Below are 13,321 nucleotides of genomic sequence, written 5' to 3'. Positions count from 1 at the left end.
ATAATACCCACACAGTGCAAAGGCTGGAGAACTTAAAATGTGCAGAATTTGTCAAAGTGTGGGCTTCATGCACGAATAATTAACCGCATGTGAGGAAATGCTATTTTAACGTAAAAATTGCTTGATGTTGTGCTCATGAACATACTCAAGTATCTTTCTACAACTGTGTCAATATTTGGACGTTGCAAGGCAGCAGCTTCTGCTTTTTCTATATGCTTGGTAAAGGCTTACCGTGTCAGAAAAAGCAGAACAATAAACGTTGCATGGTTGTGTATTACTTGTGATAATATTTTACTCAGAAAAGGTAATATTCTTCACTTGCAAAAACTCTGTCAGATGTGTAGTTACATCAGCAGTATGCACACATCATCATCATCATACAGGCAGATAATTTAAGTTTTCAGTGCAACAAAAAAAATGTGTACAGTGTAACATGTTGTCCGGTAAGGATTGACATGTTTGTAGTGTCAGTTAATCAATAACATCAGCACTCACTAGTTTATTCATACAATAAGAAAGAACACTTTGTGATGGAAAATGTAAAAACAACCACAGTAATAAAATTCCACAAGTAACTGAAACAAGTGCTCAAAGTTCAACGGTCAAACGCACTTTTTTGAGCAACATCAGAACACTTGGTAGATTTCACAACATTTTGCACTGCAGGTGAGCCACACCAAATAGGTCATACTGGTTTGAGGTTTAAGGCATTCATGACAGAGATGATGCATTCAGCATTATAGAGTTTCCTGAGTGATAAATGAGACCTGTGCATATTTAGAAGGTCAGCCTTAACAAGGCAACTTTTAAAATGTTGCTAAAGAATATACTCTGTTTTTCTGCACCATACGTGTTGCTGCTGTAACAATAATAATAATAAAAAAAACTCCTAGTAGGATGAATGAAAGAGAGATAAAATAGATATCACTAATGCTAAGTGCTTTGGCTTTATTACAGGAATTACTAACATATCATGTCATCTGGTTTAATAATAACCCTAATAAGTAAAAATACTTTAACATTTATATTCAAGTAAATATTGACATACAGTATGTATTTGCATTTTGCAATTTAAAACATGCAGTTGAAGTGTAAATTTCCACCTAGGAAATAATTTTTTTTTTTTATGAGTGGACTACTCAGACAGGTTTTTTAATTTCATACACTTCCCTGTTAATCCACTGAAATGCCCTATACAGTCACGCTGGTTTGACAACCAGATTACTGCGCATGTACTCATATGCATTTCACATTTAAGAGTGCAAATAAATCCCTAAAAGGTAGTTTCTATTTTCAATAGAAGGTCGTTTAAAAACTCTGACCTGACCTTTAATATTAAGAAAAGTAAAAGCACCTTCACTGAACAAAAAAGTCATTGTGATTTAAAAGTGTCTTAATCTTTGAATAAAAACCGACAGTAAATGTCCATAACTGTAAGGTAAAAACAAATCACTGGCCGTGTTCTGTGCCTTGTATCTCATCTAATACAAAATCTTACACAGAGTTCATAAAACAGGATCAATTACATAAAAGGAGGACTCACAGTTAAGACACATTCATTATAGTAATAGCTTGGAGTTTCAAGATTTTGTCCAAACAAAAGAATTGGTCTACTGATGTGGCAAAGTTAATGGAAGGTTGTGTGGCGTCATTTGTGACCCCATAAATATATTTATGTTTTCAAATATCATGTAATTTTCCACAAGATTTAGAAGTGGAATATTAACATAATTATTTGTATTGAAAACTTTTAAATTTAGAATAACATCTTTTTAAAAGTGTACAATATCATGGTCCCTTGAAAATTAAGACTACCTCCATGGCACTCTGCCCATTCAAATTATATAGTTCAATATCCTCAGCTGTAGCTCATAGCATTCCACCCTCTCTGTCCCCATGTCTGCTTGAAGATCTGGCATGAGTATGAACAAATGTGTACAAACCCTTAAGAGTGGCTACAAAAACAGCCCTCCTTAACTGGAAAGATGGGAACCACCCTTCAGTAGTAGTACCAAACTAGTATCAGACTAGCCAACTGCACAGAAAGATAAGAGGCACCTGAAAACCTTAATAAACACTCATTTAGCAGTATCACCTGGCGTCCTGTGGAAAATAACCCAAGAAATAACTATACATGCACACAAGAAAAATATTTACATTTAATAAGCAACCTCCCGCCTACATTAGTCCGCGCCCTCCCCCAATCTGTAAACTAATCATCTTTTAACAAAGAACAAAATATAATAATCTTTGAGCTGCATCTCTGCGACTTACTGACTCTGTTTAGTAACTGTGGTGTTTACTGAGTGCTGTGTTTACCACCTAGTTAAATGTCACCTGATGACTTCAAATTGTCAGCAATTCTTCCCCAGCTAAAAACACCTATGTGGGTGGATGAGTGGTTACACAATCAGTGCTGGATGATGATAAACAAAGAGCCCATGTTGTTGTCAAGTATCAGAGAGATAGATTATTTCTCCATTACAGGCAAAAGAATCATTCTAGCGCCAGCAGTAGTAGTAGTGCTTGTACATGTTGTTGTGTTTGGGGTGCCAGAGTCAGAATTTGTCAGTCTCTTCTGAATAAATGCAGGGCAAAAGGTAGATATGTAAACATCTTTAAACCCTGAGTTACAGAAACAGTAAATCAACGGGTCCAGCAGGCAGTCGCTGTAAGACAAAACCATGAGGGCGTCGTACACCTGGACAGCTATGTTTTCTGCATCCTGCCAGTTCTTCAGCCGCACAAACAGAAGTGCTGCTCTAGTTATAGTGCAGGGAAGGAAGCAGAAGGAGAAGACGACCACAACAGACGTGACCAAGCACACGGCCCTCCTCAGCTTAGTCTTCTCCCCAACTGTCTTCTTCCTCAGCCGGTTGACAATGCGGACCGTGCAGTAGACGAGGACGATGTAGGGGATGATGATTTGAGAGAAGAAAACAATCTTTTAAAAAAACAACAACCCACTATCAGGTATAACTCGTTACAACAGCCCTATGTGTCACACAGTAAACTTGGATTTCTATACAGACATGGGAAAGTTTATCATGTACACTCCTGACTCAAACACTTTAACCCCCCCTTAGCTGCTCCAGCTATCCCCCTGCCCTCTAACTTAAGTTATGGCGTTAAGTTAGAATTAATTTGAAATTGTTTAAATTTCTTTTTTTCAAGAATAACTGGTGATTATCTGTTGATTTTTGTTTTTCTAACATTAGTTAACAGTTTGCTCTCTAAGATTTCCAAATATTGTGAAAAGTGTCTATAGAAATATTTATGTTTATCTGTACACTTTCCATATCTCATCCCATCAGCGGTCCTGAAAATCCAGAGTTTATTTTGAAAGTTACAAAAACAAAGAAATATTAATAATTGAGACAAAGAGAAAAAAGGTGATTAAAAAATAAATGTAACTGATTCATTAAAATTTTTGCTGATATGCTGTCTCTAATTTTTACTTCAGAAAAACTCTAACTCGGTTCTGCCACGCCTGGGTGAGTGTATCTATGTCTTGTGGAAAGGAACTGCCGGTTAGGGAGCTGAACTGGATATTGACTGTAATGCCAGCTTTGTAGGAAGTTGCAGTGTAGAATGACCACTCGGTAGCTTTATTATGATGCTGCTTTATTGAACGTATATCCAGCATGGGTTATAACAGCACAACAACGGGCGCGGCAGCTAAGAGAAGAACTGCACATAGACAGCCCTGCCGCAAAGCATGTCATGGTGGCGTAAAGCCGCAACGCCCACCCGCTCAACACAGGCAACCCAGTATATGACATGCAGCAGTTGTGTTAATCTCTGCTGTTCTTCTTAAACGTTCAAATATAAATATTCAAAGTCTTTCTGAATCCAAATCAATCCACCCGTTTTCTTTCTGGAGGCTGTAGGCCATCTGATCTGTCACAGCGAGGCAGTGCACAGCCTCTACAGTCTATTGTTAGTCACCAGTATATATTGTTAGGAAACATAAAACAACACTAAATCCAAACAAATACACTGAAACCGTACCTCTCTAAAGGTGTCCGTCACGTCATGTAAGAATGTCTCCTTTACACGGCCATGGCTGTTGCAGCATTCAAAGGTTGTGACCATAGTGGGAATAGTGAGGGGAAGCAAGAGGATCCAGATGATGACAGATATCTGAGGAGATTTCTTAAACACCTTGACAAAATTTCTCCTTCCAAGATGGACCACACTGAAGTAGCGATCAAGGGACATTGTGATGAGGAAGGCGATGCTGGCTCCTCGATTGAGAAACAGCATGAAGAGCATTATCTTACAAAGCACAGTATCCTCACTGCGCCTCAAGTTGTGCTGGTAATGATGGATCTTGAAAGGAAGGCAGCCCACCAGCAAGAAATCAGCAACCACAATATTGAACAAGAAGATGGCTTTGTTCTTCCAGAACTTGTATCTAAAAAGGAAGCAGGACATAAAACTGTTAATTGGTTCAGAGTCCCCGAGTTTGCTTTGTATCAACAAGTGAACGAAGAGGAACAGGAAAAAAATAAACCTAAGCTGATCCTGATTGAATCGCCACATTTTGTACAAAACGTCTACACAATCTCTACGTGCCTCTAACTGTTTACTCATGTCTCTGATGTCGCAGATTAAGAATGACTCATGTTAGATAAACTCTTCAAAACTGATAGACCAGAGTGGTAATATATGTAGACTTTGCTTTGTAGTGACTTGTAAGTGCTGGTTCTTTTTTGTTTGCACTTCAGTGATGGAAATATGCAGTGGAAATATGCCAAATAAAATGCTGTCGAGATTTTCAGTGCTATGATGTCGTGAAATTTCCCTCCGCTCCATAGTGGTGCATGCTTTAGTAAGGTAGTCAGTCACTCTCGGGATATCACAGACAGCTCAGCTTCTTTGTTCTGCACTTTGTATTGTAATTTTTCAAGAAGAAAATTCCATCTGTCCCTTTCTGTTTTGTTAGTGTTTTGGACACGTGTTGTACAGCGGTTATTTTTATGGCATCTGAATAGGTTGCACCAAAGTATAAACTTTAAAACAGCTTTGTTTATCACATCATTAGCTGAGCTGGTTTACACTTACTTTAGCAAATTTCACAGCTTTTCTCTTGGTCTATACTAAAACACGCATAAATCTATAGGACATCTGTAAAGAGTCTCCAAGAGTTTAAAAGTTCTACATTGTAAAACCTAATAAGTTCACAGAACTCAAAAATTGTTGTGTAACAGATTACACAACAATTTTTTAGTGATGTTTTTAAAAGTTTTAAGTTTAACTAAAATAAAAACTACAGTTGCAGTTGCCTTAAATTACCTCAATGTTAACTTATAAATGTTGATATTCCTCAACTTATAATTAGGGAGTAATAAACTCAAAATGTTCAATATTTTTCAACTTAATTAAGGTGGGAAATACACTCAAAAAATTTTACATATTGCAACTCATACGCTGTGGGAAATAAACTCAAACTTTTTGATATTTTCTAACTTATAATGTGGGAAATAACACTTAAAATCTTCAATATTTTTAAAATACTGTGGGAAATACACTTACAAATAATTCTAAACTGTTTGCCCAGTAAATTATAATCAGCTAAAAGTATTAGAAAACATGAAAGTAACAACACTAACAATTTAACAACTTTTTTTATTAAACACAATGTGCTTTTAAAAAGGCACAAATAACGGAGCTCACTCATAAAAAAGTGCTTCATAAATAAAACAAAAGAAAAAGACTCCAAGGGTCTCCATCTCAATTCTAAAATTCAATAACATTTTCAGTATTAACAGCAATTGCAGCTATTAGAACATTGAGGCATTTAACACTTACTGTACCTTGACAGCTGCAGCTCACTTTCTTTTTTAAAAATACATAAAAAAAAAACAGTACTGGTTTCCACTGCTGTACTTCATAGGGAACAAACATCAAGACAGTGCATTAAGGTATTAGGCAACAGAACGTTAAACATGAATAGTCCACGAAATGAGCAGTCATTCACTTTAAATTTGAAGTAGAAGAGCCAAATGATTAGGAAAAAAACCCAAAAAAAAGCTTCCTCAATACTCAGCTCAACAAGTTCACTCATTGAACAAATCATTCTTCAGCGTCAGCAGACGCCCTTTCAGTGGTCTGTTGTCCTCAAGGCACATCACAACGTTCTGGATAAATGTGAATGTAAGCTCAAGTTTCTTTGGGTATTGTAGGTCTAGTGCATAGATGTACCCAAAGAGCAGGAGAAATGAGTCTGCCAGATTTGTGGGACCATTCACAAGTATTTCATCCTCAATGACAATGCAGATGCTTTCGGGACTGAAGAGGACCGAATCAGTAGTGTCATCCGTGACAACTGTCAGCAGAGCCACAGGAGTGTCAGTGAGGTCTGGACCATCTGCTGACTGCAAAACACAAATAATACAAGAATGAGTTCAGCCCCTCAAGGACACAAATCATGCTATTGATTAGAGGTGTGAATCTTCATAAGTCGCACGTTTCTTTTAGGATTATAATGTCAACGATTTAATTTGATATTGCGATACATCATGATGCATTACAATAATCTTAATTTGGGTTTGGTTTCAAAACATATGTTTAAATAAATGTTTTCAATAATAAATATATGTCAAGATATTTGTTTTTGTTATTTACCAAACATTTCTCTGACCACAACATGGCACCTCCAAAAAAATAGAACACTTGAATTTTAAAAGGTAGAGAGTTTTTATCTGCGGATTTGTTTTTGTATAATAATCTTTCAACTATTTTCATGTTTTCTGGTTTATGCGTAACAATCTTCTTGCAATCTTATTCAACAATAGTTGATATATGGGAGAAAACAAGTCAGATGAGGACTGTGTTGAACCTCCTTCCTGATATACACCCTGATTCTCCTTGAGTTCTGAGTGATATCATATGTTCGACTGAACAGCTAGGCAAAGGGGTTGATGCTGAGGGCAGTACACTTACATCACAAGTCCTGAATAACGTGGAGGCATCTTCACCAGGTACACAGGAAGTGCACGAAGGACGAGGGCCCGTCTTGTATTTACATCACGCTGTTCCTAGATGAACATACAATATCTATTAGAATAGTATTTACACAAATGCAGAGTAAAAACATTTGTGATCCGCACAGGCTGCATCAATGATTCTTTCTTAGCCTGGGAGCAGAACGCGGCTCTTTATTTTCATCTCATTTCAATTTATCTAGCAAAGATCGATAGGGTCTGGCTTTAAGGTGTCAAGGAGGCGCCTCAGTCTGGCTGGTTGAGCCTTGCTTGAATTAGCGAGAACAATTCAGCTGAACTTCGTTCGTAGCACCGAGTCCGACCGGTGTGTAATGTTAGGCTGAATCAGGCGATGCATTTTTTCCGCAAGCCTTGACTTGTAGAGCTCGCTTAGTGGAATACCCCTCTAAACTGTTAAAAGGATTTCGAGATTATCTCACAACCACACATTTGAGACTACGAAAAAATACAAAGATGTGTCTAATTACCATCATGATAACACACTCATGTTGTTTAGCATTGTTCGTTTCATGCTAGCACACACACACACAGCTCAACATAGTGATGTGATGTTCTGTATCGAGGCTTCGAAGCTTGTGTCGAGTAATAGAGGGTGCGTTTCCGCGATGCGCGTATCGAGGCTTGCTTCATTTATGGGAGGAGCTGAAAATGATGAAGTCCGAAGCCTCGCTGCCCGGCTGTACCACGTGACTGGTTCAGGAAGTGGTTCGAACTTTGCCGCGAGCTATGACAGCGATATAAACCCCTCAGACTTCATTCAAAAATGTGGGTGTTTGATGGAGAGTTGCGGTTAGTGAGAGTTTGGAGAGAGTTTGGAGGTTTAGGAGAGTGAGGAGAGAAAGTCAGGAGAGAATGGAGCCAGCTAAGAAGAGGAGGATGTCCTCCCCTGTGTGGGAACATTTTGATCTTATTCCTCACAACAAGGTATGTAAATTTCTACAGATGTATTTTCATAATACTGATGGTGCAATACAATTCATGTTAAGCTGTCTTTACTTTTGTACAAGGTGAAGTGTTTGCTATGTGCCAGGGAGCTGGGATATAACAACAACACCTCATCCATGCTCAGGCACTACAGAGCTTTGCATGAGAATAAGGGGAACACCGATTGTGGAGCAAGACAGGTGAGCCATCAAATGCCATGATAATATAGCATGCAGTAATGTTACTAAATGATATAACAATATTATACAACTGTAATAAGTTACGTGTGTGATATTTATATTTGTGCTTTGTTTTTATTGTCTTTCCTCAGGAGAACAATCTCAAATAGATGAAGACCTGGTTAGCATGGTGATTGAGGACTCCCAGCCATTTAGCATTGTGGAGGACAAAGGATTTAAAAGATGTGTTAAATCGTTAAATCCTAGCTATGTTCTCCCCACTAAAAAGGTCATGAAAGCAGTGAAAGTTTCGTTTTTACAGAATAAAATGTGAACAGGCAGGACTGAGGCTCAAAGCCTCAGTGTGTAGCTGTCCATACCTCAACGTTACAAAAGCACAACCACTGTCCACACCCCAACCACACCTCACCTCACAGTAAATGATCATTTCCATTTTTAGCATTTCCAAATAATCATTTTCCATACTGCCAGTATAAATATACACAGTATACTGCCATCACTACAATATACATGTTTTACACACTCCTTTTGTTGTTGACATTTACAGGCTGTGTGCAAAATGCCACACTCTTCAAATTCATGCCAACTAATATTTTTACGTCCAGTAGATGTCCTACTAGAGCAAATGAAGCTTCAAGAAGCTTTGCGCTGGGGTGAACCAACTGGATGAAAAGCTTCAGTGCTTCATGAAGCTTCATCTGCCCATCACTAGCTCAACAGCGTAAACTACTGACTGTGTAACGCGGACACTTATTGAAATAAGTATACTCACAATACGCACGTGCATTACCGGCAAATACGACAACCGGTAGAAACGGACAGCAGAAAGTTTTGGCGGAAAGTTCAAACGCATGGAGCTAGAACTGCCACCGTCAACTTCCCGGGCAAGAATGCAATGCATTATGGGAAATGTTGTCCCGCACGGAAAACCGCCAAAACGTTACACCGTTGTAATTTGAAGTAACATTACGTATTTGTCACATTCGATAACTTCTAAAGTTACAATTACTTGGATTCGAATTTATTTATAACAAACATTCACTGTGCACAAAGTACGAATATATTTCCAGTTAAAAATAAAAGACTGTTTATCGAAATTAAATTTAAACAAACCAAAAACACGTTAGACTTACCAAATTTAGGGCTGTTGATGAAAAAATTAAGGTGGTGGTCGTGGTGGGTTGAAGTTGTGACCCAGATCGGATTTGAAAATATCGGATTTGTGCCGTTCACACTGTCATACCATGATCGGATATGGGTCGCATAGGGTCAAAAAAATCGGATTTGATGCGCTTTCGCCTGCAGTGTGAACGTAGCCTTAATCCACACAGGCTGGCCAAATCTTCCCCGCATCAAGGTAAATTCAAGATGGCTGACTCAGCTTTCCTGAGGGAGCGACAAGACCCCACCCACCAGAACGTCACTAATATATGCTTCTTAAACTTTTTGAGCGTTCCAAACAAATTAGCTAAAAACTATTGAGCCCTATTCAATTAAAGTTGCATAAAGGCCAACAGAGCTCAATACTTTATAGTTTGCTCAACTACAAAACGACATTTGAGTGTTATGAGCTTATTAGTTATGAGCTAGAACAACTGTTAGGGATTACAGTGTAGAAGGTGTGAATGTTTCTAGGAAAAAGCTTCCAGGGTTTCACTTTTGTTCTAAGAAATTCCCACCACCGGAGTTGTACACACCTAAAAGTATTTCAAGTAGCTTTTATTCATTATACAAACCAAAAGTTTGACTTTGAATGCTTTCTGAAAGTAGAGAGAAGACAGTAAATAAGGGAAAAGATTTCTCATACCTGAAGATGAAGATGTAGAGAACAGACAGGTTGAGAGGCAGACCCAGCGTAAATTCTCCCACCATCACCCAGGAGAGGACTTGGTAAGTAATGTTACTGGGTGTTTTGCAGTGGTCAATCGATCGATTGACAGACATGTTTTGTAGAACAATCATATAAATGCCGGAAACTGTCCTTCTTCTACAGCAGATAAAGCTACAGTCAAATTAATATGTCATATATCTAAAAAGCAGTCACTGCATAGTTAAATCCTGGAGGTGGTTGTAGCTTCGTATGATCTTGAATCTTCACCCCTCAGGAACAGATGGCTTCTTGTCACTCCAGTCCGTTAAATTCAACTGTGCCTTTTAGAGAGTCTTACAGTGATTGTGGACCTCTGTCAGAGCTTGTTCGTCCGTCCCAACAGATACAGAGGACACATGTTGTTAGTGCAGCACGCACTGAAAAATAGCACTGAGTGTAAAAGGACAAAATGCTTTCTCTCAGCTCCTCAGTTTATGCAAGGCTGCCACTGGTTACTTGAGAGGAAGTATTTATAATGGAGGAGGTGTGGTTTAGAGAGCACTACGCAACTGCCTGGGAAACAGCATGGTGCTTTTACCAATCTTTCAAACTGCAAACTATAATGTATTACGGGAAAAAAAGGAATCTAACCGTTACAGAGAGAGAGCTATTTGGAAACTGGTAGTTCAAGGTGGTTTTATCAGCAGAACGGCTAAAATCCTCACGACATTCCTAAGGGGACTGTCAAGACAAAACAATCCTGATGGCACATGTAGTGTTATGTTTGGAGATGTTCATGAGTTTACGTAGCTAAAAGCTATATATATCCGACAGATCTGCCTCTCTAGGGACACGGTTTTAGATTTTTCCTCCATTCACTAACCTGTTATGACAAAGTAATAACATTATTTATAAATCTTTTGTTTAAAAAAAAAAAGCCTAAACTGATGTCTTACTGACAGTTATATTTAAAACCTTATTTCAGTAGTTTGTCAAAGCCTTATTTGGCAGCAGCTAAAGCTTCCTGTGTTCAGTGGTAGATCTTGAACACAGGAATAACTGTGAGTCAACTGTGACCACACAGTGCTGTATGTGTGCGTGTGTGTTGTGTTGCACATAACAGGTATTCTGAACATCTTAAACTTTGCCCCTGACTTGCATTTAGGGAATTGCAACCAATGGAAAAGTGATAGCTATGTTTTAGGATGGGCATAAAGAGTCTTGTACAACTATGCAATTGTGAGGTAAACAATGACAAAAAATGTGGTCATTCTTACATTCATACTTCTTGCAAAAACCAACCTGAAAGTGCATGGCTAAGTTATTGTTAAATAAGTCAACCATACAAGCATGTAAAAGTTACCACGCGTTGTTCCGCTCATGTTAACCATTAAAGTAACATTTCCTCCTCTCTCTCTCTCTCAAGGTCTGCTCTGCTGTGAAATCCAAAAAGCTAATCATTTCAAACTCCAATATAAATTTTAATTTCTATAAAGTAACTGGCACTCTTTACTCTACTGGTAGTAATTGTACTGCTGTGTCATTGTCTTACACAACATTGTACAAATGAACTATGCCACATGGTTTCTGCAACAGCACCCATGGACGCAGTTGAGCGCGTTTTGTGCTTTGTGGTATGTTGCACATCAACCCATTACAGCCACGGGAACATGACTTTTTCACCAGAAATATGAGCATATATGTCACGGCGGGGTGCGCCAGTGTGTTTTTTTGAAACAGGACCCAGAAGCAGATGTGGACGAGGAGTTGCAGGTTTAAACAGAAAGCGATCCTTTATTTGGATGATAGCAGGAGTTAAACATGGAACCCTAAGCAAACTAAAAAACAAACACTATGAAGCTCTATGACTAAGACTATAATAATGACAATGACTAAGACAATGGTGGGGATAACAGACGACCTGACAATGACATGCAGAAAACAGAGGACTTAAATACACACATGAGGCAATCAGGGGAAGTGGAGACACATGAGGAAACAGCTGACACACATGAACCTAATGACAGGACAGGGAAAGCAAAACTACATACACTGACATTAGACACAGACTTTCAAAGTAAAACAGGAAACATGGAGATTAGCCGTGACCTGAACTGAACATAACCACACAGACATGACGCATGACAGGTAGACGCACGAACCAGGGAGACTAAGTACAGGAGGAGATGACATAACAACTAAGAAACAGCAACCTCAAAATAAACTAGATGAACTAAACTAGGGCACAAATGAATACAAAAGATACATAAAACTCGAACACTGGGTCGCTCGACCCAGGACCATGACAATATATGAACTTGTTACTGCACTGTAAAAGGAAGTACAAAACAGGTGCGTATTATAGATTAGAAATGTAAGAGAAAAAATAATCACTTGATGGTTTCCCACGTTAAACAAACAAAGCAAGAAACTTAGATCTATGTGCACTTTGGGTATGTGTTAAAGAGAAGCAGGTGAGTATGTGAAAGAAATGCAAAGCCACCTTTATAAAGTTTATAAAGGATTTGAATTAATTCCGATTCCATTATCAATATCACGTATCAATTCAATTCCTTATTGATTCTCTTATTGATGCCATTGGGATCCCGTTAGATCCGTTTTGAGAGTCACCACCATTGCTAAGCAGCAATAAAGAAATTACTTTCATGCAAATTAATTACATGCTGTAGGTTAACTGTAAGTGCATGTTTGTTGAGGTATTTCCCCTCTTTGTTGTGATATTACCAATATTACACAACACTTTTTCTTAAACGTAATGTGGTATTGTAAAGTAAATATATTGTATTATTTTCATTATTATTATTATTTGCACGTTAGTTACTCCTGGGAAAAATTCATTTCATGTTACTCTGTAAATATAGCTGAACACACTGTCTCATAATCATCATTTAACAATACAGATGTGAGGCTACAACCCCACACACCAGTGTGGAGATGGGTTCTGACTGTTGTTTGTGTTTGTGTGTATATTCAGGAGTGTGAGCTATCAAGATGTTTTTATGGGCTATCCGTACATCAATAGTGAGAGCTTAATTGGTGATTTTTTTTCTTCCAGACACGCAAAACATATACTGCTTTCCCTGTTCTTTGCTATGTTCTTTGAGAACTTACTAAGATAATATCACAGTGCAGTTTAAAAATCAACTTGTTTTACTTATTTTGCACCAGCGTTACTCAAGTTAAACAGGCAATCAGTAACATTTCGTAATGTTTTCATGAATAATTTACTTCTTCCGTACAGACTGACTCATATCAAAACCACCATCACTATACTCTCCAGAGCAGCTGCTAAAAGAAAGGAGAATAAATAAGAGTTCATCTCTTGAATTGACTTATTATTGTGTGTCAAGAGATTT

The 13,321-nt window shown here is 38.1% G+C and overlaps 1 protein-coding gene and 1 long non-coding RNA gene across 2 annotated transcripts; both read right to left on the bottom strand.

Annotated features, from left to right (window-relative positions):
* Nucleotides 1–2,470: 2,470 nt before the first annotated feature.
* On the bottom strand, nucleotides 2,471–10,325 carry LOC134642714 (12-(S)-hydroxy-5,8,10,14-eicosatetraenoic acid receptor-like). The gene is made up of 3 exons (XM_063494665.1): nucleotides 9,942–10,325; nucleotides 4,012–4,417; nucleotides 2,471–2,944 (listed from the first exon to the last, which is right to left on the bottom strand). Exons 1-3 carry the CDS (start codon nucleotides 10,094–10,096, stop codon nucleotides 2,471–2,473), a joined length of 1,035 nt encoding a protein of 344 aa, XP_063350735.1. The 5' UTR covers nucleotides 10,097–10,325.
* Nucleotides 6,149–9,450, bottom strand: LOC134643723 (uncharacterized). Its single transcript, XR_010096390.1, has 3 exons — nucleotides 9,268–9,450; nucleotides 6,949–7,043; nucleotides 6,149–6,380 (listed from the first exon to the last, which is right to left on the bottom strand). It is a non-coding gene; the product is annotated as an uncharacterized LOC134643723 (long non-coding RNA).
* Nucleotides 10,326–13,321: the final 2,996 nt, after the last annotated feature.

This window comes from Pelmatolapia mariae, linkage group LG15, assembly GCF_036321145.2.
Source record: "Pelmatolapia mariae isolate MD_Pm_ZW linkage group LG15, Pm_UMD_F_2, whole genome shotgun sequence".
Taxonomy (NCBI): Eukaryota; Metazoa; Chordata; class Actinopteri; order Cichliformes; family Cichlidae; genus Pelmatolapia; species Pelmatolapia mariae.
Note: the sequence above shows the minus strand (reverse complement) of the source record. Positions and strands in the feature narration are given on the sequence as shown.